Source organism: Dipodomys merriami, unplaced genomic scaffold, assembly GCF_024711535.1.
Source record: "Dipodomys merriami isolate MVZ:Mamm:240054 unplaced genomic scaffold, mDipMer1.0.p SCAF_28, whole genome shotgun sequence".
Lineage (NCBI taxonomy): Eukaryota > Metazoa > Chordata > Mammalia > Rodentia > Heteromyidae > Dipodomys > Dipodomys merriami.
Genome location: NW_027204270.1, coordinates 12,211,373 through 12,236,717, shown reverse-complemented (window position 1 = coordinate 12,236,717; position 25,345 = coordinate 12,211,373). Strand labels below are relative to the sequence as shown.

Below are 25,345 nucleotides of genomic sequence, written 5' to 3'. Positions count from 1 at the left end.
TGGAGATAAGAGTTTCATCGACTTTCTTGCCTAGGCTGGATTTGAACCGAGATCCTCAGATCTCAGCCTCCTGAGTAGCTAGGATTACAGGCATGAGCCACTGGTGCCCAGCCTAGACAGGTTTTAGATTGGAGTTTTCAGCCACACACTATCAAGTAGCAGATAGCAGTGAATTTATCAGTCAGTTAGCCTTAGACCTCCACATATTCTCACACACAGATACCAACTGACTTTAGGCAGGTAAGGAAATAGAAAACCACCTTTTCAGGAAGTCAGAACAGTCATATCTTGGGATTAACAAACTGCTCTGAATTTTCTAGAAGTACAAAGGTAGAAGATTTTGGAAAGGTGCAGGAGAAATGGTCAGTGAAAATCCCTCCAGGTGAGGGAAGATAGATTAAGGAGTGAATTTTTGCTACAGTAACAACCCAGATTGGCTTTAAGCCACATAAGAATTTTGTGTCACTGAAAAAAAATTTTTTGTTTGCTTTGAATTTTTTTTTAAGAGATGAAGTCTTACTACATTGCTTAAGCTGTCTTTGAAATTTGTGAACTCAAGCAAACCTATTACCTCAGCCTCCAGAGAAACTAAGATCATTGATGGGTGCTCTCATGCTCTCATATATATATATATATATATATATATATATATATATATATATATATATATATTTTTTTTTTTTTTTTTTTTTTTTTTTTTTGTTAGTTGTGGGGCCTGAACCCTGGGCCTGGGCACTGTCCCCCAGCTCTTCAGCTGTAGACCAGCAGTCTACCACCTGAGCCTCAGCCCCACTTCCGGCTTTTTCTGCTTCTGTGGTGCTAAGGAATCGAACCCAGGGCCTCATGCATGCAAGGCAAGCACGCTACCACTGAGCTACCTTCCCAGCCCCTCATGCTCCTATATTTTTCTTAAAATCCTGATGTTTAGCTGATTGCCTGTGGCTCACTGTAACCCTAGTTACTTGGGAGGCTGAGATCTGAGGATCACAGTTTGAAGACAGCTGCCAAGGAAAGTCCATGAGACTCACCTCAAATTAACAAACAAGAGGCCAGAAATGGAGCTGTGGCTGTGGCTCAAATGGTAGAGTGCTATCCTTGAGCAAAAAAGCTCAAAGACCCTGAGTTTAAACCCCAAGACCACATAAAAAAAATATTGATATTTAGTTCTCTTATAAAGTTAGATCATATAGGGCTGGGAAGTTGGTAGAGTGCTAGCCTTGAGCTGAAGAGCTGAGGGACAGTGCCCAGGCCCAAAGTTCAAGCCCCATGACTGACCAAAAAAAAAAAAAAAAAGAGTTAGATCAGAATAGCATTAGGCCTCAGTTTCTGTGTGCTGCCACAGAGAAACTAAGGCCTAGTGCCATTATGTTCAAACCTGTCAACTTGAGATGTAGTGTCCTTCTTTTTTTTTTTTTTTTTTTACAATCCGAGGGCCTGAACTCTGGGCCTGGGCACTGTCCCTGAGCTTCTTTTGCTCAAGGCTAGCACTCTAGCACTTGAGCCATAACACCACTTCCAGCCTTTTCTGTTTATATGGTACTGAGAAATGGAACCCAGGCCTTCGTGCATGGTAGGCAAGCACTCTACCACTAAGCCACATTCCCAGCCCTGTAGTGTTCTTAATCCCCAAAGAATATGAGATCCATTTATCATTTGTTTTCTTCTTTCCACAGGCAGGCCCAATGCCCAAGCACATTGCATTCATAATGGATGGAAACCGTCGCTATGCCAAGAAATGCCAGGTGGAAAGGCAAGAAGGCCACTCACAGGGCTTCAACAAGCTGGCTGAGGTGGGTGTGGGTAGCAGAGTCCACAATGAATAGCCTCTGAGAATTTGATTAACACTAGAACATGAGCCTCTGAGCATGCTGAAGTTTGAGAAGGCTTTGTTTTTAAAAATACTAGTGGTATGCATGAACACATATTTGAAGTGGGATCTCTTTATATAGCCCAATCTGGCTTCAGACTTGTGGTCCTCTTGTCTCTGCCTCCCAAGTGCTGGGACTATAGGCTTGCAACACGTGCATATCAGATTCTCTATATTTTACTTGCTTAGTAATTGTAGGTCTCATATTAACATTAACAACAACAAAAAAAGTCATTATAGCCAGGCACCAGAGGTCATGCCTGTTAACCTAGCTACATAGGAGGCTGAGACTGAAGGATCATGGTTCAAAGCCAGCCTGGGCAGGAAAGTCTATTGAGACTCTTATTTCCAATTAATCACCAGAAAACTGGAAGTGGTGCTGTGCACTAGCCTTGAGCAAAAAAGCTCAGTGACAGCACCCAGGTCCTGAGTTCAAGCCCTATGACCAACCAAAAGAAAAAAGAAAAAAAGTCATCACAAGATGAAATTGTCTCCTCATATTACCTTAACAAATAAATCATTTCTATTATGTTGTGCCTCATGTAATCTTCATAGTATGTCCCACATGTCCTAACATTCATGAAACGATATCTCTTAAAATTTTTATTTTTATTTGACATTTTGCAGATTATTTTTCTATATGTTATAGAAAATTTCATCATGAGAATGTCATATAACTTGTTTAGCCTGTTTCACTGTTATTAACATTGCAAACAGGGTTGTTTTAGCTACATGTGGTAGTACACACCTGTAATCTCAGCACTGTAGGGGACTGAGGCAAGAGGATTTGAGTTCAAGGCTTGCTTCTGCTATATAATGAGATCCTATATCAAGAAAAAAGTTTAGGCCAGGAGCCAGTGGCTCACACTTGTAGTCCTAACTCTGAGGATCACAGTTAAAAGCCAGCCCTGGCAGGAAATTTCATGAGACTCTTATTCCCATTAAATGACTAGAAAACTGAAAGTAGTGCTGGGTAATGGTGGCTCAGGCCTGAAATCCTAGCTACTCAGGAGGCTGAAATCTGAGGATCACGGTTCAAAGCTAGCCTGGGAAGGAAAGTCCATGAGACTCTTATCTCCAATAAACCACCAGAAAACCAGAAGTGGAGCTGTGGCTCAAGTGGTAGATTGCTAGCCTTAAGCTGAAGAGCTGAGGGCCAGCACCCAGGTCCAGAGTTCAAGCCCCAGGACCAACAACAAAAAAAAAAGAGTATGAGATCCTTAGTTCAAGACACACACACACACACAGAGTTGGCTTAGTGGTAAATACACACACACACACACACACACACACACTCTCTCTCTCTCTCTCTCTCTCTCTCTCTCTCTCTCTCTCTCTCTCTCTCTCTCTCTCTCTCTCTCTCTCTCTCTCTCTCTCTCTCTTTAGGATTAAACTAAGCCAGATACTTAGTTTCTGGCTTTGCTGCCCAGTTTCACAGGATTCAGGGCTTTTTATTTGTTTGTTTTGGTCCAAGACTGAGACTTGAAGTAGGTACCTGACACCTTTACTCATTGGCTGACACTCTACCAACTGAGCCATACCTCCAACTCCATATTCAGGCTTTTCAATGCTAAAACTGCAAAATTGCCAGGCTACCAAGCATATCATTCTATGCAGAGATCATGAAAATTTTTTTGTGTGTGTGTGTTTTTTTTCCCCAGTCCTGAGTTTCTTTTGCTCAAGGATAGCACTCTACCACTTGAGTCACAGCACCACTTCTAGCTTGTTCTGTTTATGTGGTACTGAGGACTTGAACCCAGGGCTTCACACATGCTCAGCAATCACTCTACCACTAAGCCACATTTCCAGCCCATTTTATGGTTTAATGAGTATTGCAAATTGGGAAGTTTTAGCAAAAAATGGAATGTTAACAATCTCTGTGAAACTTTAATTTGGTGGGTAGGGTTCTGAGAATTGAGCCCAGGTCTTTATACGTGGTAAGCACTTGCTTTACTTCCTAGCCCATTGTGAACCTAACTTTTAAGAAAATGGAAATACAGTTTATAGCACACAGATTCTATCTTTCTTTTCTTTTCTTTTCTTTTTTCTGAGACTGGGACTCAAGCTTTGCACTTGATATTTTTTGTTTGTTTGGTTGGTTTTTTGTCGGTCATGGGGCTTGAACTCTAGGCCTGAGCACTGTCCCTCAGCTCTTCAGCTCAAGGCTAGTGCTCTACCACTTGAGCTACAGGGCCACTTCCAGTTTTCTGGTGGTTTATTGGAGATAATCGTTTCATGGACTTTCTTGCCCTGGCTTGCTTTGAACCTCGATCCTTAGCTCTCAGCCTCCTAAGTAGCTAGGATTACAGATGTGAGCCGCTGGTGCCGGCTCAGCACTCTCAGTCTTAGCTCTAGTTAGCTCAGTCTCAGACTTTCCTGCCTCTTCTGGCTTCAAATCATGATCCTCAGATTTCAGCCTCTTGAGTAGCTAGGATTACCAGAGTGAGCCTGTGGCACCCAGCTCAGTTTTTTAAATGCTGGTATTTCTGCTTATTTGGTTTTTTATTCTGATGGAGAGTTATATCAGGTAAATTACAATGGCATCAGTTTAGTAGTCTTTATTAAGATCACATCTTTTAGGGGCATTTTTGGTGAATCTTTTTTAAATTTTTAAAAAAATTTTAAATTGATACTGTAAAGGTGATATACAGAGTGATTAGAGTTGCATAAGTCAGGTAATAATTTTTATTTATTTATTTATTTAGGTCAGTCATGGGGCCTCAGTGCTGTCTCTGAGCTCTTTCCCTCAAGGCTAGTGCTCTACCACTTTGAGTTACAGTTCCACTTCCAGTTTTCAGGTGGTTAAATGGAGGTAAGAGTCGCTTGGATTTTCCTGCAAGGGCTGGCTTTGAACAGTAATCCTCAGATCTCAGCCTCCTGAACAGCTAGGATTATAGGCATGAGCCACCTGCACTCAACTACTCTTTTTTTTTTTCTTGTTTTTTGGGTCCGGTCATGGGGCCTGAACTCTGGGCCTGGGCACTATCCCTCAGCTCTTCAGCTCAAGGCTAGCACTCTACCACTTGAGCCACAGCGCCACTTCCGGCTTTTTTTCTTTTTGCTTATGTGGTGCTGAGGAATTGAACTCAGGGCCTCATGCATGCAAGGCAAGCACTCTACCACTGAGCCACCTTCCCAGCCCTCAACTACTCTTATTTCTTCAGCTACAGCTTCTACTTCTGGCTTTTGGATGGCTAATTGGAAGTAAGTCTCACAGACAGCTGGGTGCTGGTAGCTCATGCCCATAATCCTAGCTATTCAGGATGCTGAGATCTGAGGATCAAGGTTCAAAGCCAACCCAGGCCAGAAAGTTTATGAGACTCATTTCCAGTTAACCACCAGAAAACTAGTAGTAGAGCTGTGGCTTAAAAGTGGTGAGGGGGCTGGGAAGTTGGCTTAGTGGTAGAGCACTTGCCTCCCATGTATGAGGCCCTGGGTTCAATTCCTCAGCACCACATAAGCAAAAAAAAAAAGTGGAAGTGGTGCTGTGGCTCAAGTGGTAGAGCGCTAGCTTTGAGCTGAAGAGCTGAGGGACAGTTCCCAGGCACTGAGTTCAGGCCCCACAACCAAAAAAATAAAAGTGGGCCGGGCACCAGTGGCTCATGCCTATAATCCTAGCTACTGAGGAGGCTGAGAGCTAAGGATCGAAGTGCAAAGCCAGCTCAGGCAGGAAAGTCTGTAAGACTCTTATCTCCAATAAAACACTCAGAAAACTGGAAGTGGCGCTGTAGCTCAAGTGGTAGAGCGCTCGCCTTGAGCTGAAGAGCTGAGGGACAGTGCTCAGGCCCAGAGATCAAGCCCCATGAACAACAACAACAACAAAAAAGTGGTGGAGGGGTTAGGAAACTGGCTCCTTGGTAGAGTACTTGCCTCGCAAGCATGAGGTCCTGGATTTGATTTCTGAGCACCACATAAGCAGAAAAAAAAGCTGGAAGTGGTACTGTGGCTCAAGTGGTAGGGCGCTAGCCTTGAGCTGAAGAGCTGAGAGACATTTCCCAGGCCCAGACTTCAGGCCCCACAACCGACAAAAAAAAAGTAGTGGAATACTGGCCTTGAGTGAAAGAACTCAGAGATAGTGCCAGACCCTGAATTCAAGCCCCACAACCACACCTCCACACACATACCCCTCCCCCCCAAAAAAAGTCTCACAGACAGGAAGATAAAAGTCCCTCTCCCACTCTGGTCAGTGCAGAAGCCTCTCTTATTTTCTTCCCAATCTATGTATATTCCAGCTATTTGTTTTTTCCTTTCTTAGACTTTGCGCTGGTGTTTAAATTTGGGCATCCTAGAGGTGACAGTCTATGCATTCAGCATTGAAAACTTCAAACGTTCCAAGAATGAGGTTGATGGCCTACTGGATCTGGCTCGGCAGAAGTTCACCAGCTTGATGGAAGAACAGTAAGATTTTATCTGAGGGGAGGATGTATGGTCATCCCTCCAGCCTTTCCTCAGCCCCCCCAATTCTTCTGCATTTTATACCCATCTTCCTTTTAAAAAAAAATATTTATTTATTTATTTAGTCAGTCATGGGGCTTGAACTCTGTGCCTGGGCACTGTCCCTCAGCTCGTCAGCTCAAGGCTAGAGCTCTACCCTTTGAGCCACAGCACCACTTCCAGTTTTCTGAGTGGTTTATTGGAAATAAGAGTTTCACAAACTTTCCTGCCCTGGCTGGCTTTGAACCTCAATCCTCAGATTTCAGCATCCCGAATAGCTAGGATTACAGGTGTGAGCCACCGGCTCCTGATTTTAATTTTTTATTTTTGTGCCAGTACTGGGACTTGAATTCAGAGCCTTGGTGCTGTCCCCTAGCTTTTTTTTTTCACTCAAGGCTGGTGCTCTATGACTTGATCCATGCCTCCACTTTCAGCTTTTTGATAATTAATTGGAGATAAGAGTCTCACTAGGCTGGCTTCAGATTGGGATCCTTCAATCTCAGCCTCCTTATAAGAATTACAGGAGTGGGGCTGGGAAGGTAGCTCAGTGGTAGAGCACTTGCCTTGAATGCCTGAGGCCCTGGGTTCGATTCCTCAGCACCACATAAGCAAAAAGAAAAAAAAAGCCGGAAGTGGTGCTGTGGCTCAAGTAGTAGAGTGCTAGCCTTGAGCTGAAGAGCTGAGGGACAGTGCCCAGGCCCAGAGTTTAGGCCCCATGACCGGACCCAAAAAAAAAAAAAAGAATTACAGGAGTTGGGCTGGGAAGGTGGCTCAGTGGTAGAGCACTTGCCTTGCATGGATGAGGCCCTGGGTTCGATTCCTCAGCACCACATAAGCAGAAAAAGCCGGAAGTGGAGCTGTGGCTCAAGTGATAGAGTGCTAGCCTTGAGCTGAAGAGCTGATGGACAGCACCCAGGCCCAGAATTCAAGCCCTACAACCGGCAAAAAAAAAAAAAAAAAGAATTATAGGAGTGAGCCACCAGCAACAGGATATTTTTGCCTTCTTTAAATATTGTCTGTATATGAGGCCTTAGCTTAAGATGTAGTCTTATTACTAGCTATATTAGACTATAAGAAAGGTATTATTAGCCCAATTTTAGAGAGGAAAAAATTAAAAACCAGAGAAGTGAAGTCACATATTCTAGATCATATAGCTATCAGACGGGCAGACTGAACACCTAGATCTTTCTTATCCCTAAAGCTGTACCATACACCAAGAGATAGGAAGCTTTGTCACAATTCCTGCAATATCAACACTTGACAGACATGCAAGGTAGTACATGCTTATAATCCCAGTGCTGAAACAGGAGGCTGAAGTAGGAGGATTGTTAGTTCAAGGACAGCCTGAGTTACATAGTGAGTTCCAGTTTAGCTTGAGGTACATAGTAACACCCTGTCTCAAGCAAAGGACAACAAAAAAAGACAAAAATGGATGACAAGCTGGGCACTGGTGGCTCACACCTGTAATCCTAACTTCTAAGGAGGCTGAGATCTAAGTATCACAGTTTGAAGCCAACCTGAGCAGGAAAGTCCATGAAACTCTTACCTCCAATAAAGTACTCAGAAAAAGCCAGAAATGGTGCTGTGGGCTCAAGTGGTAGAGTGCTAGCATTGAGCACAGAGAAGCTCAGGGACAGATCCCAGGCCCTGAGTTCAAGTCCCAAGACTGGCCAAAAAAAAGCACGACAAACAGTAGAAGTGCTACTGAGATTGCTTTAGTCACTCAGTAATAAAGAAAACAGTCAGGGCTGGGAAGGTGGCTCAGTGGTAGAGCGCTTGCCTTGCATGTATGAGGCCCTGGGTTCAATTCCTCAGTACCACATAAGCAAAAAGAAAAAAGTCGGAAGTGGTGCTGTGGCACAAGTGGTAGAGCGCTAGCCTTGAGCTGAAGAGCTGAGGGACAGTGTCCCAGGCCCAGAGTTCAGGCCCCACGACCGTACCCAAAAAAAAAAAAAAGAAAGAAAGAAAGAAAACAGTCCTGGCCAGAGAAAGAAGAAACCATGTGGCACGCAGTCTCAGAGTTCCAGGAGTACACATTGGAAAAAAATCCCCCGTAGAGGGTGATGTGTGATATGTGTTCATTTCTTTCTTTCTTTTTTTCTTTTTTCTATTTTATGTCATGGTCTTCTGTATGGGATTGAGTTCAAGAAGAATTCTTAGACCAAAAGAAAGTCTGAAAACACTGATCTAGTTTAATTTCACTGGTTGGGAAATTATACTCTAGTAAAGAGAAGAGAGGGCCTTGCCTGTGGCCACATTGAGCTGGTAGTAGAGTGGGGTTGGTGCCAGTCCCCAGGCACCTCCAGGGATTTCACAGTTTGTTCTTTACAGAGCTCAATGGAGTCCTGCATCTGCTTCTGAGAACAAGCCTCTCACTACCTACTCTTGTCTATAGTCATAGTTTGGCAGGGACAGTTGTCACCCCCAGCTTACAGATATGGGGCATGAAGGGGTGGGTAGAGGATGAACTCCGAGGAGCAGTCCCTTCTTTTTTTTTCTTTCTTTCAGTACTGGGGTTTGAATTCAGGGTCTTACGCTTCCTAGGCAGGTGCTCTATTGCTGATCCACACCTCTAGCCATCTTTTGCACTGCTTATTTTTCAGATAGGTGTTGCCTTCTCTCCTGGCACATGGCTAGGCTATGATCCATCTATTTTAGGCTCCCCATCAAGGCTGGAATGAAAAGTATGTGTGACTGTGACTAACTCTTGTTTGAGAAAGAGGTCTCACAAACTTTTCTGCCTGGTTGGTCTCAAAGGACAATCCTCCCCAAATTTCTTCCAAGTTGCCAGGATTACAGGCATAAACCCTCAGTATCCAGCTGAAGACGCTGTCTTCATGCAGGATCACCTAGTAAGTGGAGGTTCTAGGACTTAGATCTATTATTCTTCTTCAAATTTTGTCTTTTTGTTTGTTTGGTTAGGGCCTAGATGGTATCTTTGAGCTTTTCTGCTCAAGGCTAGGACTCTACCATTGTGAGCCACAGCTCCACTTCCAGTATTCTGGTGGTGAATTGAAGATGAGTCTCAAAATCTTTTTTCCTGTTTGGCCTGGCTTTGAACCATGATCCTTGATCTCAGCCTCTTGAGTAGCTAGGATTACAGGCTTGAGCCACCAGTGCCAGGCTTGATTTTTTTTTTTTAACTACTTTCTTTTCTTTTCTTTTCTTTTTCTTTTTTTTTTTTTTGTCTTTTCTTTTTTGGTACTAGAGACTCAAACCCAGGACATTGCACTTGCTAGGCAAACACTTTGCCACTGAGCTACATCCCATCCCTGTTGTCTTGATTTGACTATACATTTGTCCTCAGTAATGCCAACAAATTTTCAAAATTAAGTGATTAGAGTTTGCTTCACAAACTATGAACTAATATATTAAGTTAAAGGTTGAGTGGGGTTGGCAGGCTCTAGATATAGCCATGAGCCTCTGGCTCAACAGTCTTCAGAACAACCTGTAGGAGACTCACACCTCACAGTATTAATCTCCCAATTCCCAACCACAAAGCACTTAGTTTCTGCATAGCATTCCCAAGAGAGAAAAGCTGGTAGTTAGTTAACAGTGAATTCATACTCACTGTATACAGTTACTGTGCCGAGGTGCTATTAGGATTAAGGGGACAAGCTCTGAACCCAGATTGTCCGGGTTCAAGTTCAGGATGTCCATTCACTTGCTGTCTGAACAAATTAACCTCTCCCTGTGCCTCACATTCCTTATCTGTATATGGACACTAATTTTGGTGCGCGCTTCAAAGATGGTGTAATGATAGAATATATTGGTAGACTAGCAAATATATAATTAACATTAGCCAACACTGTTACCTTCCTTTTACCAGAGTGTAACTAAAATAGCCAGTTATATAGATCCTACTCTAAAACTATTTACTCAGTTGTCAAAATGAGACAGACGTATCACAAAGTAAAATGCAGCTTGCCAACAAGGACACCTGAGGAGATGCAATTAAGTGCTTAAGAGTTTGGCTTCTCCATGCAGCCAGACATGGAATCAGTCCAGACATAGTACCTGATAACTGTGTCCCACATAGTCTCTCTCTGACTGTCCTGTCTGAGCCTCAGTGCTCTAGTGAACTTCTGTCAGAAGCTGAAAGTAACTTCCTACCTTAGCAGTAGGTAGTCTGTCTCAATCTGCCTCATTTTTTCCCAATCAGAGAGAAGCTGGAGAAGCATGGGGTATGTATCCGGGTCCTGGGAGATCTGCATTTGTTGCCTTTAGACCTCCAGGAGCAGATTGCACAAGCTGTACAGGCCACAAAAAACTACAACAAGTAAGTTTTCAGATTTCCCCTCAAGAACCTGTCTCAATCTTTGACTCTTTTCTGGTTTTAAAGAGATATCTGGGGCACTTCTTGGTGTGTATTCCATATGTGGGGTATAGAGGGAGTGGTTGTGGATGTTTAGAAACAAAAACTTCTTCCTTCTCTCTGAAATGCTGCTGTAATACCAAGTCATATGTGATTATACTCACATGTAGACATATTTTTCATCTTACCCCAAATGTGTGTGTGTGTGTGTGTGTGTGTGTTGTGTGTGTGTGTGTGTGTGTGTGTGTGTGTGTGTGTGTGTTTGATGATGGTAGTCGCATTTTTTTTTCTAACTTGACAAGTTGGGGTGGGAATGCAGCAGTCCTAAGCCTTGTTTCTAAAGGCAGATGCTTCAAGAAATCTTTTTTTTGGGGGGAGGCGGGGGGGGGGGGTTCGGTCGTGGGGCCTGAACTCTGGGCCTGGGTGCTGTCCCTCAGCTCTTCAGCTCAAGGCTAGCATTCTACCACTTGAGCCACAATGCCACTTCCCGCTTTTTTTTTTTTTTTGCTTATGTGGTGCTGAGGAATCGAACTCAAGGCCTCTGGCATGCAAGGCAAGTGCTCTACCACTGAGCCACCTTCCCAGCCCTCAAGAAATCATTTTAATATCTCTTTTTTTTTTTTTTGGAGGGGTGTGCTGGTACTATAGCTTGAACTCAGGGCCAAACTCAGAACTTTCGCCAGACCTGGGGCTTGGGGCCTGGGCACTGTCCCTGAGCATCTTTTGCTCAAAGCTAGCACTCTGCCACTTGAGCCATAATACCACTTCTGGCTTTTTCTGCTTATGTAGTACTGAAGAATTAAACCCAGGGCTTCAGGCATGATAGGCAAGCACTCTATCACTAAGTCACATTCTCAGCCCTACTGGCTGTCCATTATGAAGGTAGTAAAGGACATTTAGTTTTTGTCTTAGAAAACAAACAGCATAAGCCCCAGGTGCCATTGGCTGATGCCTGTAATCCTAATTAATCAAGAAGCTGAGATCTGAGGATTACAGTTCAAAGTTAGCCCAGGCAGAAAAGCCTGTGAGAATCTTATCTACAATTAATTACCAAAAAGCTGAAAGTAGAGCTGTGGCTCAAGTGGTAGACCACTAGCTTTGAGTGAAAAAGCATAGGGACTGCACCCAGGCCCTGAATTCTGACCCCAGAACTGGCAGCAGAACAAACAAACCAAAAATCACACACACACACAAAGTATCACAATCTCACCTTTCAGAACTAATCAGTTAACACTGGACTGGGGGGGGCGGGGGAGAGTTATGGGAGGCATGGGGTTGTCCTTGCAGGGAAATGGTGCTCTAATCTTGCTAAATCAGCTTATTCTCTTTCCTCAGGTGTTTCCTCAACGTCTGCTTTGCGTACACATCCCGTCATGAGATCACCAATGCTGTGAGAGAGATGGCCTGGGGAGTAGAGCAAGGGCTGCTGGATCCCAGGTATGCTCAGTTGTTTCTCATGGCAACTACTAGAGAAACAGATGTGCACCAAATATGAATACTTCTTCTGCACCAGGTCCTGAGCCAGAGGCTAAATTGGTACACATGGCAAGATCTAAGAGAGACTACAAACATAGAGCTCAGATTCAGTTTATTATAGCTGCTTCAGGTTTTCTCTGAGTTTTATGATACACCAAGAAACTCCTAAGAACAGCAGAGCATGAGTCAAGGCCATATCATCAATGAGAAATTACACCCTCCTTATCTTTTGCAAGAATGATTTTTCAGGAATATACCCTGTGGAGTCTTTTTAATTTTTCTTTTGGTCAGTCCTGGGGCCTGAACTCTGGGCCTGGGTGCTGTCCCTCAGCTCTTCAGCTCAAGGCTAGTGCTCTTCCACTTGAGCCATAGTGCCACTTCCAGGTTTTTCTGCTTATGTGGTGCTGAGGAATCGAACCCAAGGTCTCATGCATGCAAGGCAATCACTCTACCACTGAGCTTCCTTCTCAGCCCCTCTGTGGAGACTTTTAGGTTTCTCACATTATACTTTCACACAAAATTTTCCAAATAGGGCACTGGTGGCTCACATCTGTAATACTAGTTACTCAGGCTGAGATCTGAGGATTGAAGTTCAAAGCCAGCTTGAGCAAGAAAGTCCATGAATGAGACTTATTTTGGGTTTTTTTGTTTTTGTTTTTGTTTTTGGGGTTTTTTTTGTTTTTTTTTTTGGCCATTTGTGGGACTTGAACTAAGAGCCTAGGTGCTGTCCCTGAATTTTTTTAAATTAATTTATTATTTTTTAAAATTTGATTAATTTTTTATAATCATAGGGCTTAAACTCTGTGCCTGGGTGCTGTCCCTGAGTTCTTCAGTTCAAGTTGAGCATTCTACCACTTGAGCCACAGCACCACGTCAGTTTTCTGGTGATTACTTGGAGATAAGAGTTTCATGGACTTTCCTGCCCAGGCTGGCTTTGAATTGAGATCCTCAGATCTCAGCCTCCTGAGTAATTAGCATTATAGACATGAGCCACCAGTGCCTAGCTATCCCTGAATTTTTGCTCAAGGCTAGCATTCTACCACTCTGAGCCACAGCTCCACTTCCATTTTTTGGGTGGTTAATTGGAAATAAAGAGTTTGGTAGCGGAAGTGGCACTGTGGCTCAAGTGGTTAGAGCGCTAGCCTTGAGCTGAAGAGCTGAGGGATAGCACCCAGGCCCAGAATTCAAGCCCCATGACTGATCAAAAAAAAAAAAAAAGAGTTTGATAGACTCCTGCCTGGGATGGTTTTGAACCACCGTCCTTAGATCCCAGGTTCCTAAGTAGCTAGGATTACAGGCGTGAGCCACCAGTGCCCAGCTAGTCCATGAGACTCTTAACCCTAATTAACTACTCAATAAAAAGCTGGAAGTGATGCTGTGGCTCAAGTGGTAGAATACTAGCTAGCCTTGAGCAAAAGAAGCTCAAAGACAGCATCAAGACTCTGACCAGCACTCATAAAACACAACTCCGGGCTGGGAAGTTGGCTCAGTGGTAGAGTGCTTGCCTTGCATGCATGAGGCCCTGGGTTCGATTCCTCAGTACCACATAAGCAGAAAAAGCTGGAAGTGGCGCTGTGGCTCAAGTGGTAGAGTGCTAGCCTTCAGCTGAAGAGCTGAGGGACAGCACCCAGGCCCTGAGTTCAGGCCCCATAACTGGCAAAAAAACAAATAAAAAAAACACACCTCCAAAAAAGAAAACTGTGAATCATTAGTAACAGTAATGTCCTACTTTTTAGAGTTTTTAAGGACTTTCCAAGCCATTTGTCTATTTGGTCTTTTCCATGTTATTAGTGTAACCTTTGGTTATAATATTAGTATAATAATAAAAATAGTAAAGCGGAATAACAAAATACAGTTCAGGCAATGTGTTCTATGTTTTATAAGTTATCATCTTATGTATGAAACATTCACGTCTCTTGTACAGTTTACAGATGAGAAAACTGAAAACACTGAAATAACTCACCTAAGGTCAGTCACTCAGCTAGTCAGTACTCAAAGCTTAAGCTGTCTGATGCAAGAATTTTTTTTGCCCTCTATCTCTATTATATGAGATCTTGGGACTGATGAATTTTTCTGATTCCTTCCTCAGGTATAATTTGATTGACTGGAAATTAAATTAAGAATTAAGCTTAAGCTGGGTGCCGGTGGCTCACACCTGTAATCCTTGCTACTCAGGAGGCTGAGATCTGAGGATTGCGGTTCAAAGCCAGCCGGGGCAAGAAAGTCCGTGAAACTCTTATCTCCAATAAACTACCAGAAAACCAGAAGTGGTGCTATAGCTCAGGTGGGAGAGCGCTAGCTTTGAGCTGAGGAGCTGAGGGACAGCACCCAGGCCCAGAGTTCAAGCTCCATGACCGAAAAACAAAAAGAATTAAGCTTAACATCTATGGCTCACGCCTATGATCCCAACTACTCAAGAAGTTCAGATCTGAGGATGGTGGTTCAAGCCAGACTGAACCACAAAGTACTGAGACACTTTTTTTTTTTTTGGGAGGGGGGGTCCGGTCGTGGGGCCTGAACTCTGGGCCTGGGTGCTGTCCCTCAGCTCTTTAGCTCAAGGCTAGCACTCTACCACTTGAGCCACAGCGCCACTTCCGGCTTTTTTCTTTTTGCATATGTGGTGCTGAGGAATCGAACCCAGGGCCTCATGCATGCAAGGCAAGCACTCTACCACTGAGCCACCTTCCCAGCCCAGTACTGAGACGCTTATCTCCAGTTAACCATCAAAAATCCAGGAGTAGAGCTATGGCTCAAATGGCAGAGTGCTAGCCCTGAGTACAAGCTCAGGCTCAGCACCCAGGTCAAGTTCAAATCTAAGTATTAACACACAAAAAAAGTATGTCTGAGGATGTTCAAGTTGGAGAGAGCTTCCTAGCAAACCCAGACCCTGAGTTCCAGCTTCAGTACCCCTGGGGCTAGAGAGTAGGGGGAATTAGGGTTAGGATTATATTGCAATCCTAGAGCATGGGAAAACCCATGGTTCAGTCTTTAGTACCACAAGGTAAATTGTTTCATTAGAATAGGAAAGATAAGAAGGAAAGAACCTACCTTGTTTCTATTGGATTTTGCTTTTTGAGATAGGCCGGTCTTGAGCTTACTACAGTGAGTCCAGCCTCACTATGTATGTGATCTTCCTGCTTGTCTACAATTCACACTCTGATCTTGCTTTCCCTTCAAACTATATTACAGTACTCAGTGACCTTACCTTTCTTTCTGCCTAGTGCTCTGCATATTTTTTCCTGCCCAAGTTCTCTGCCTGCCTAACTTGCCTCTCTGGGATTCTCATGCCAGTGGAGTGTAGGCTGCTGGGATCAACAGGGTTAGGAGGCTAATGTGTCAACCCACTAAGCTCCTGACACTTGCTTTGCAGCTCTGGCTGGGCTCATCTGGGCCTATTATTCAAATTTAGGCAAATTCTCATTTGTATTAGAAAGTCAATGAGTTTTTGCAATTAGGCTCTACCTAATAGTTTGATTTCTATATTCTTATTCCTGCCATCCAGCTCCTGGTATGTATTTAGGAGATTATTTTGTGATTCTCATAGTACAGAAGAAATAAAGTTGAGCCTGAAGAACAGTTAATAAACTCTCTTTCAGTGAATTACTTTGAACAGGTCATGACCTCCTATAGGGCTCTGTTTTCTTTATAAAATAAGAGGAACAAAAGTAAATGCTAACATTTAGCATTTACTAACATTTAGGCACTTACTAAGTGCTCTGGATACGTTTTTTTTTCTTTTTATGATTCCTGTAGCCCCAAGCTGGCCTCTACTTTTCAATCCTCTGGACTTAGTCTGCTAAGTACTGAGTATAGATGTGCCCTGTCATGCTCAGATCTCTGCATGCATTTAGTCCTAGTCCCTATAAGGTTAATACTGGGTTGTTGGGGGGTTTTTTTGGTGGGGGGGCTTGTTGTTGTTGGTTTTTTGAGGGGGTTCGATTTTGTTTTTTGTTTTTTGGGGGGGTCTAGTCGTGGGGCCTGAACTCTGGGCCTGAGCACTGTCCCTCAGCTCTTCAGCTCAAGGCTAGCACTCTACCACTTGAGCCACAGCGCCACTTCTGGCTTTCTTTTTGCTTATGTGGTACTGGGGTATCAAAGCCAGGGCCTCATGCATGCAAGGCAAGCGCTCTACCACTGAGCCACCTTTCCAGGCCCTGGTTTTTTTTTCTGATACTGCGGTTGAACTCAGACCTTGTACTTGCTGGGTTAGCACTCTGAGTTCTAGCCCTGTTTTTCTTTTTTCTTTTTTTTGTCAGTCATGGGGCTTGAATTCTGGGCCTGGGTGCTGTCCCTCAGCTCTTCAGCTCAAGGCTAGCACTCTACCACTTGAGCCACAGCGCCACTTCTGGTTTTCTGGTGGTTTATTGGAGATATGAGTCTCATGAACTTTCCTGCCCGGGCTGGTTTTGAACTGCAATCCTCAGATCTCAGCCTCCTGAGTAGCTAGGATTATAGGTGTGAGCCACTGGTGCCCAGCTTTTTTAACTGTTTAATTGTTATTATAAAGATGATTTACAGAATTATATAAATCAGGTAAAGAGTACATTTATTTCTGGACAATGTTATCTCTTCCCTTGCTCTCCCAGTTTTTTCCTCCCAGGCCCACCCATAAGTTGCATAGTTCATTTTCAACATACTTTCCAGGGAGTACCATTGCTGCATTTGTTCATCCTTTGTCCCTCCATTTCTGTGCCTTCCCTTACACTCCCAAAGACCTAAAAATAAACAAACAGAACAAAAGGAAAGAAAACTAAAACAGCAAAAAAAGAAAAAAAAAATCTCTTGTTAATTTCCTAGAGTTCATTTCATCCACCACTCTTGCTAGAATAATGTGTGAAGGAAGTGGCGCTGTGGTAGAGTGCTTGCCTTGAGCTGAAGAGTGCAGGGATAGCGCCCAAGCCCAGAGTTCAAGCTCTACTACCGATTAAAAAAAAAAAAAAAATGCAGCCGGGCGCCGGTGGCTCACGCCTGTAATCCTAGCTACTCAGGAAGCTGAGATCTGAGGATTGCAGTTCAAAGCCAGCCCGGGCAGGAGAGACCAGGAGACTCTTATCTCCAATAAACCACCAGAAAACCAGAAGTGACGCTGTAGCTCAAGTGGTAGAGCACTCGCCTTGAGCTGAAGAGCTGAGGGACAGCACCCAGGCTCAGAGTTCAAGCCCCACAACTGACCCCAAAAAAAAAAAAATGCAATGACACATTTGGCCAGGTGGTGGTGGCTCACGCTTGTAATCATAGCTACTCAGGAGGCTGAGAGCTGAGGATCGCAGTTCAAAGCCAGCCCAGGTAGGAAAGTCTGTGATACTCTTATCTCCAATAAACCACTAGAAAACCAGCAGTGGCACTGTGGCTCAAGCAGTTGAGCGCTCACCTTGAGCTGAAGAGCGCAGGGACAGTGCCCAAGCCCAGAGTTCAAGCCCAATTGACAAAAAAAAAAAAAAAAAAGAATAATGTGTGATTTTTTTAGACTGTCTTTTATACATATATGCTCATATGTGTACAGTGTATAAGTATAGTGCATATGCCCAGCAGGCATATGCATTTTAAAAAGCAAGACAGGCTGGGCACTGGTGGCTCACGCCTGTAATCCTAGCCACTCAGGAGGCTGAGATCTGAGGACCACGGTTTAAAGCCAGCCTAGGCAGGAAAGACGGAGAGACTCTTATCTCCAACAGACTACCCAGAAAACCAGAAGTGGTACTGTGGCTCAAGTGGTAGAGTGCTAGCCTTGGGCTGAAGAACTGAGGGACAGCACCCAGGCCCAGAGTTCAAGCCCCACAACTGACAAAAAAAAAGTAAGACATGCCAGGTGTCAGTGGCTCACGCCTGTAATCCTAGATACTCAGTAGACTGAGACCTGAAGATCTCAGTTCAAAGCCAGTGCAAGCAGGAAAGGTTGTAAGATTGTTATCTCCAATAAACCACTAGAAAACTGGAAGCTGTGCTAAGGCTCAAGGGGTAGAGCGCTCACCTTGAGCTGAAGAGCTGAGGGACAGCGCCCAAGTACAGAGTTCAAGCCCCACAACTGATCAAAAAAAAAAAAAAGCAAGATGTTTCTCTAAGCCTCAGTTTTCTTATCTAAAAAATGAGAATAGATATATCTTATATAATTATGAAGATTTAAAATCATTTGTGGGGCATGGGATATAGATCAATGGTAAAGCACTTGCTTAGTGTGCATGAAGCCCTGGGTTCAATCACCAACACCACACACACACAAAAAAAAGAGAGAGAGGTGTGGGGGACAAGGGTGGGAGGAGGAATGAGAAGAGGGTAGGAATTAGGAAAGCAGATCATTTATGAATTTAGCAAATTCTTATTAAGGACCTTTTCTATAGAAGGTAGTACTGCTGAGTATATTTAATGGTAGTCCCTGAAGAAATCGGAAACCTTATGCATGCTCACCAAGAAATACTTCAAAAAGATGTGTGCTTTTTTTTTTTTTTTTTTGTCTCCCCTTCACCTTAGTGATGTCTCTGAGTCTCTGCTTGATAAATGTCTCTACACCAACCACTCTCCTCACCCTGACATCTTGATACGGACTTCTGGAGAGGTTCGACTGAGTGACTTCTTGCTCTGGCAGGTAGGTGCTTTCCAGGTACTGTTGGGAATGTGTTGGGATGAATACTGGGCACTGGGCAGGACAGCACTCATAGACCAGATGAGACAGTTCCTGCCTATTCCTAGCCACAGTAGGGTCAGAAAACATGGAAGTAAGGAGGCTGAAATGTGGAGAAGCATTTCCAGGCTGTGCCTGGTGACATTTGTTTTTCCTTCTGCATCTGACCCTGGCTTTGCAAACTTCTGTGATTCCTGCTTTCCAAAGTGCAAGGCATCCAAAAAGCAAGCTTTCCAATAATAGTGAAAACTTGTGCCATTTTTCAAGGTACGTGGCCTTGATGTCTTAGTAACATGTCAGCCTCTATGTAAGCATGGTCCATGAAGGATCTAAACTACATGCAAACTCTTAGGGGTTTGCCGTGACACTTTTCTCAGTTCTTCCATCTAGGCAGTCCCTACAAAGTAATCATATCTAATTTTAAGTTGTTGTTGCTTAACTCTTTCCTCCCCTGAATACTTGGCCCCTGAATAGCATATAGCTGGGGGAAGGTTTTTCTCAAAGATAAATTGCATGGGAACTCAGCTTAGAAGCAGCTCACTTGATAAACTCCAGAAATTTTATTGGACCATAATCTTAAAAATGAATTAAATGTATAGTATTCTCACAATAAAAAATGAATTAAAATTATTAGTTACTGAAGATGCTTTTGGTCTTTGATTATACTAACGGAAGCATGATATGTTTCTCATGGTTCTATGACCTACTATTCTGCTGCTCAAGTTTACTTTGGGCACTGAAATTTAAGGGGCTAGTACTGGGCTGGAAATATAACAGTGTTAAGAGCATCTGCTTAGGCTGGAAATGTGGCTTAGTGGTAGAGCGCTTGCCTAGCATGCACGAAGCCCTGATTCAATTCCTCAACACAAAAAAAGCCAGAAATTACACTGTGGCTCAAGTGGTAGAATGCTAGCTTTGAGTAAAAGAAGTTCAGGGACAAAAATAAGTGTCTGCTTAGAATGCACAAGACCTTAAACAGGCAAATGAACAAATAAACCACACTGATCAACTAGAGGATAGGTAGCAAGGACCCTCATGTCTTAAAAGGACCAAGGAACAATGCTCTGGAAAAGATGAGTTTTTATTTCTGAGAGGAAAAAAAAATTGAGTTCCTTATTTGTGCTTCAAATATGGCAGTAATAAAGTCAGAAATGATCCCTATTGTCTTGAAACTTAGTGTCTTGCTAGTGACAAAGCATTTTAACTTTGGGAATAGATTACAGGCAACTTGAGCTAGTTTTCAGATATTTCAAAAAGAGTATTATTTTGGGGATGGGAAGGTGGCTCAGTGGTAGACTGCTTGCCTTGCATGCATGAGGCCCTGGGTTCGATTCCTCATAAGCACCACGTAAGCAGAAAAAGCTAGAAGTGGTACTATGGCTCAAGTGGTAGAGCACTAGCCTTGAGCCGAAGAGCTGAGGGCCAGTGCTCAGGCCCAGAGTTCTAGCCCCATGACTGGCAAAAAAAAAAAAAAAGTATTATTTCAGGGATAGGAAGGTAGCGCAGTGGTAGAGTGCTTGCCTTGCATGCATGAGGCCCTGGGTTCGATTCCTCAGCACCACATAAGCAGAAAAAGCAGGAAGTGGCGCTTTGGCTCAAGTGGTAGGGCGCTAGCCTTGAGCTGAAGAGCTGAGGGACAGTGCTCAGGCCTAGAGTTCAGGCCCCATGACCGACAAAAAAACAAAAACAAAACAGAGTTCAAGCCCCATAACCAACAACAACAACAAAAAAAAAAATCAGCCGGGCGCTGGTGGCTCACGCCTGTAATCCTAGCTACTCAGGAGGCTGAGATCTGAGGATCACGGTTCAAAGCCAGCCCGGGCAGGAGAGACCGTGAGACTCCTATCTCCAATAAAACCACCAGAAAACCGGAAGTGGCGCTGTAGCTCAAGTGGTAGAGCGCTCGCCTTGAGCTGAAGAGCTAAGGGACAACGCCCAGGCCCAGAGTTCAAGCCCCACGACCGACCAAAAAAAAAAAAAAAAAAAAAAAAAAATCATTGAAGCCTGAAGCCAGCTAGGGCAGAAAAGTCTTTGAGACTCTTATCTCCAATAAACTATTCAGAAAAAGCCAGAAGTGGTGCTGTGGCTCTGGTAGAGCACTAGCCTTGAGCACAAAGAATCTCAGGAACAGTGCCCAGGTCCTTAGTTCAAGCCCTAGTACCAGCAAAAGAAAAAAAAAGTACAGCATGAGGTCCTGAATTCAATTTCTAGTACTATAAAATAGAAAAAAAAAAAACTACTGTACTGGAAAGATCTGATTGCTTATTTATTCCTTTAACAACAACAAAACAACAACAACAACAAAAAAGTATCATTTCGAAGAAGTAAACTTGTTGAAAATAGTTACAACCTTGGTAGAATGAAGATAATATTGGCTTAGCATAACAAGTTAGCTGACAACTGAAATTTTTCCCTAGAAAGCATTGAATTCTTCACCCCTGAAGGAATCAAGCAGTAGCTATAAGAGTGTGTTGGTGCTAGGGGACAGCTCATTTGATTTTTACTCAAGTTTATCCTGCTCTGTGCTCTACATGATTTACATTCAATCTTCATAATGAAACTTTGAAAACCAGATACTCCTATTACCCAGCTTTACACTTGAGGAAGATTAAATGGTGCTAGAAGAGGCAGAATACAGAACTAGGCATTTGGGCTGTAGAGTTCACGCACTTAGCTGCATTGCCATTCTGCTGCTACTGAAAAGTAACAATGGCAGCTACCATTGGTTTACTGCAGACTTTTACCAGACAGTGTCTCAGATGACCTCCAAGAGCCAAGTGTCAATAACAGAGTCCAGATATTATTTCATAGTCTGAAAATTGGCTCTGGGAAAAATCCTAGTGGAAGTGATCTAGTCTAGTTTTGCTTTGCAACAGGCAGGTGATCTGGCTGCTTCAGACACCCCTACCCCTCAACCCCTCCCACTGCCCATGAAGGAATCAGAGCTGGTGTCGGAAGCAACTGCAGCTCTGGATGCCTGGGCAATATCATTTCTGGGCTTCTTCCAGCTCAGCCTGCTCCTCCATGGGAGGACTGGCCAGCAAAGTGGCTCAGCAACATGTGACTAAACATACTCTTCCTTCTCTTTCTGTCATAGACCTCCCACTCCTGCCTAGTGTTCCAACCCATTCTGTGGCCAGAATACACATTTTGGAATCTCTGTGAAGCTATCTTTCAGTTCCAGATGAACCATAACACACTTCAGGTATGGGGGGGGGGGGTTACTGGCCTGACTAGATACATTAGAAGAAAAGGTTAGCATTGATTGGCCACCTTGCTATATATATTAGACACTTCATGACAGGCATGGTGATGGTGATGACAATGATGTTGCTACCACTCAATGAGCATTTACTGTGAATGAGCATACGCTGCAAATGTTTTACATGCAGTACTTTCTTTAATGTTCCCAAGTACTAATTCAGGCAAATCCTAGTACCTCTTTTATGTAAATGAATAAATAGAAGAAAAAAATTTAGGGACTTATAACCAATGAGAGATAGGAGTAAAGGTCAAAGTCTTTTTTTTTTTTTCTTTTGGTATGTCGTGGGACTTTAACTCTGGGCCCTGGGCACTGTCCCTCTGCTCTTCAGCTCACTGCAGTGCTCTGCCACTTGAGCCCCAGTACTACTTCCAGTTTTCTGGTGATTAATTGGAGATAAGAGTCTCATGGATGTTCCTGCCCAGGCTGGCTTTGAACTGTGTTTCTCAGATCTCAGCTTCTTGAGTAGCTAGGATTACAGGCGTGAGCCACAGGCACCCGGCAGGTTCAATGTCTTAAGAACCTGGGAAAATGGTTTTTTAGAAGGATTGTCCATTAGTCCCAGAAGATAATAGCCTACTAAAAGATTATAGCCTGGCATGGTGCTACCCACCTGTAATCTCAGCTGCTTAGGAAACTGAGGCTGAAAGATTTCAAGTCAAGACCAGTGTAAATGTGATGGGGAAAAATAAAAGTAAGTGTAAGTATGCAAAAATCCAAGCTTCTTCTAGAAATGTTAAGAATATAATAATACTTGGGGCTGGGAAGGCCGCTCAGTGGTAGAGCACTTGCCTTGCATGCCTGAGGCCCTGGGTTCGATTCCTCAGCACCACATAAGCAAAAAGAAAAAAGCGGGAAGTGGCGCTGTGGCTCAAGTAGTAGAGCACTAGCCTTGAGCTGCTAAAGAGTTGAGGGACAGCGCCCAGGCCCAGAGTTTAGGCACCACAACCGGAGCCCCCCCCCCAAAAAAAAAGAATATAATAATACTGCATAAAACCACATTATTCAACAACTTTGAATTTTGACCACCATATTTTTTAAGTCCTTAGGAGCCAGTTACCCTCATCTGATTAGCATTCTTTATTCTTTTTAAATTTTTTACTGTTATTATAAAGGTGATCTACAGAGGGGTTACAATAATTTAAATCAGGTAAGGAGTACATTTCTTTTTGGGGAATGTCACCTTCCCTCATTGTCTCACAGGTTTTCCCTCTGATTAGCACTCTTAACAATAATAGTGATATGTTTGAGGCTAGCTAACATACTGAGATTTCACACATACTTCTTTATTTAAGCCTTCTAACAACCCAGCAGGTTTGGTGTCCTCATTTTTCAGATATCAAAACAGGAGCAAAGAGACCAACTAACTGACCCACAGCCCCAGAACTAAGAGCTTAAGTTTTAAAATTATACTTAGTGTTGCTTCTTTGTGTGTGTATGTGTGTGTGCATGTGTGTACATGTTCATGTGTGTGCTGGTACTGTGGCTTGAATTCAGGGCCTGGCTACTGCCCCCCTTGGCTTTTTTTTTTTCCATACTGGCACTTTATCACTTGAGCTACAACTCTACTTTCAGATTTTTTCAATGGTTAATTGGTGGTAACTACCTCATGGCTTTAAACCATGATCCTTAGATCTCAGCCTTTTAAGTAGCTAGGATCACAGGCATGAGCCACCAGCACCACCCTGTGGTTTTGTTTTTGTTTTTTTTTTTGGTCGGCCGTGGGGCTTGAACTCTGGGCCTGGGTGCTGTCCCCCAGCTCTTCAGCTCAAGGCTAGCACTCTACCACTTGAGCCACAGCGCCACTTCCGGCTTTTTTCTTTTTGCTTATGTGGTGCTGAGGAATCGAACCCAGGGCCTCAGGCATGCAAGGCAAGCGCTATACCACTGAGCCACCTTCCCAGCCCCTTGTCACTCACTTATATAGAATACTTTCAGTAGGTACATGTTGTCCCTGAAATTGTTTTGTGAGTTCCAAGTCAGAACCCCTAGCATAAGTCAATCTTATCAATCATGTCAAAGGATTTGATTGTTAAGTCTCGCAATATTAACATATTAGAGAGTACATTTAGAACAAATGAACAGAAAACAGTAACGCTTCAATTATCCACTGTCAATGAGGAATGAATACCAGATTTTTCCCACATAACCAAAACTATTTTTTTTTTTTTTTTGGTCGGTCATGGGGCTTGAACTCTGGGTTTGGGTGCTGTCCCTGCGCTCTTCAGCTCAAGGTGAGCGCTCTACCGCTTGAGCCACAGCGCCACCTGTGGTTTATTGGAGATAAGAGTCTCATCGACTTTCCTGCCAGGGCTGGCTTTGAACCGCTATCCTCAGATCTCAACCTCCTGAGTACCTTGGATTACAGGCCTGAGCCCCCAGCGCCTGGCTTCAAAACTATTTCTTAAGAACTAAGATGGATGGGCACTGGAGATTCACACCTATAATCCTAGCTCCTCAGGAGACTGAAATCTGAAGATTGTGGTTTGAAGTCAGCCGGGGCAGGAAGGTCTATGAGACTCTTATTTCCAATTAACCAGCTAAATGAAAGTGGTGCTATGGCTCAAAGTGGTAGAGCACTAGCCTTGAGCAGAAAACTCTGGGACAGTGCCCAGGACATAAGTTCAAACCCCACAATGAACAATTAAAAAAAGAACTAAGACTGTTCCCCCCCCCCTTTTTGATTGGAAAACTTGAAGTGAGGCTTATATGTGATTTATTGACCTTATATACCAGCATTTGTTAGTAATGATGATGATTAATCACTTCATAATGATGATTATAATGACCTTGAAGAGTGGGACTGTTTATTCTAAAGCTAGATGGTCCTTCTTGTTTTTTGTTTTTTGTTTTGGTGTGTGTGTCTATCTTCCCTTTTTCTACCATGTCAGTGGCTAATTTTGACAGCATACCTCTGTTTCTTCCCTTCCTGTTTACTGTTTTAAATTAGCTGTTATAGGCAAAAAAAAAAAAAAAACAGTTAATCAAGCATGTTAAAATCATGTATTAAATGAGAGCAAATTAGCTCTGCGTGAAGCCTAAAGGAGCCTTTGCATGTGGACATTCTTGTGTCTGGGCCTCTCACTTAACCTTTTATAGTAATTTTAGGTTTCCTAGATGCGTTGCACATGGTTGTCACAGGAGTTACTACAGGTTTCCTCCTTGCCGTAACTGTCCCTCTGAAATCCAGGGAGATGTTGGGCACAGGAGAGTTAGCAGTTAGCTGGTCAGACACGGTATGTGCCTTTGTGGAGTTTTTATATTCTTAGTGGAGGGGATAGACAAGTAAACAAATGTGTAATGTAATTCCTGAGTCTAATAAAACAAATATATGGAATGATGTGCTAGAAGGTAATGGAGGGAAGGAAAAGG

At 43.4% G+C, this 25,345-nt stretch overlaps 1 protein-coding gene across 2 annotated transcripts in view; it reads left to right on the top strand.

Moving 5' to 3' along the window:
* The window catches only part of Dhdds (dehydrodolichyl diphosphate synthase subunit), a 34,001-nt gene that overhangs the window by 1,534 nt on the left and 7,122 nt on the right, over positions 1 to 25,345 (top strand). For both annotated transcript variants that reach the window (XM_070037559.1, XM_070037558.1), the window contains exons 3-8: positions 1,674 to 1,790; positions 6,123 to 6,265; positions 10,464 to 10,580; positions 11,952 to 12,053; positions 18,561 to 18,675; positions 21,809 to 21,916. In XM_070037559.1, coding sequence (XP_069893660.1) covers positions 1,674 to 1,790; positions 6,123 to 6,265; positions 10,464 to 10,580; positions 11,952 to 12,053; positions 18,561 to 18,675; positions 21,809 to 21,916 — 702 coding nt within the window. The remainder of the gene's footprint in view (positions 1 to 1,673; positions 1,791 to 6,122; positions 6,266 to 10,463; positions 10,581 to 11,951; positions 12,054 to 18,560; positions 18,676 to 21,808; positions 21,917 to 25,345) is intronic.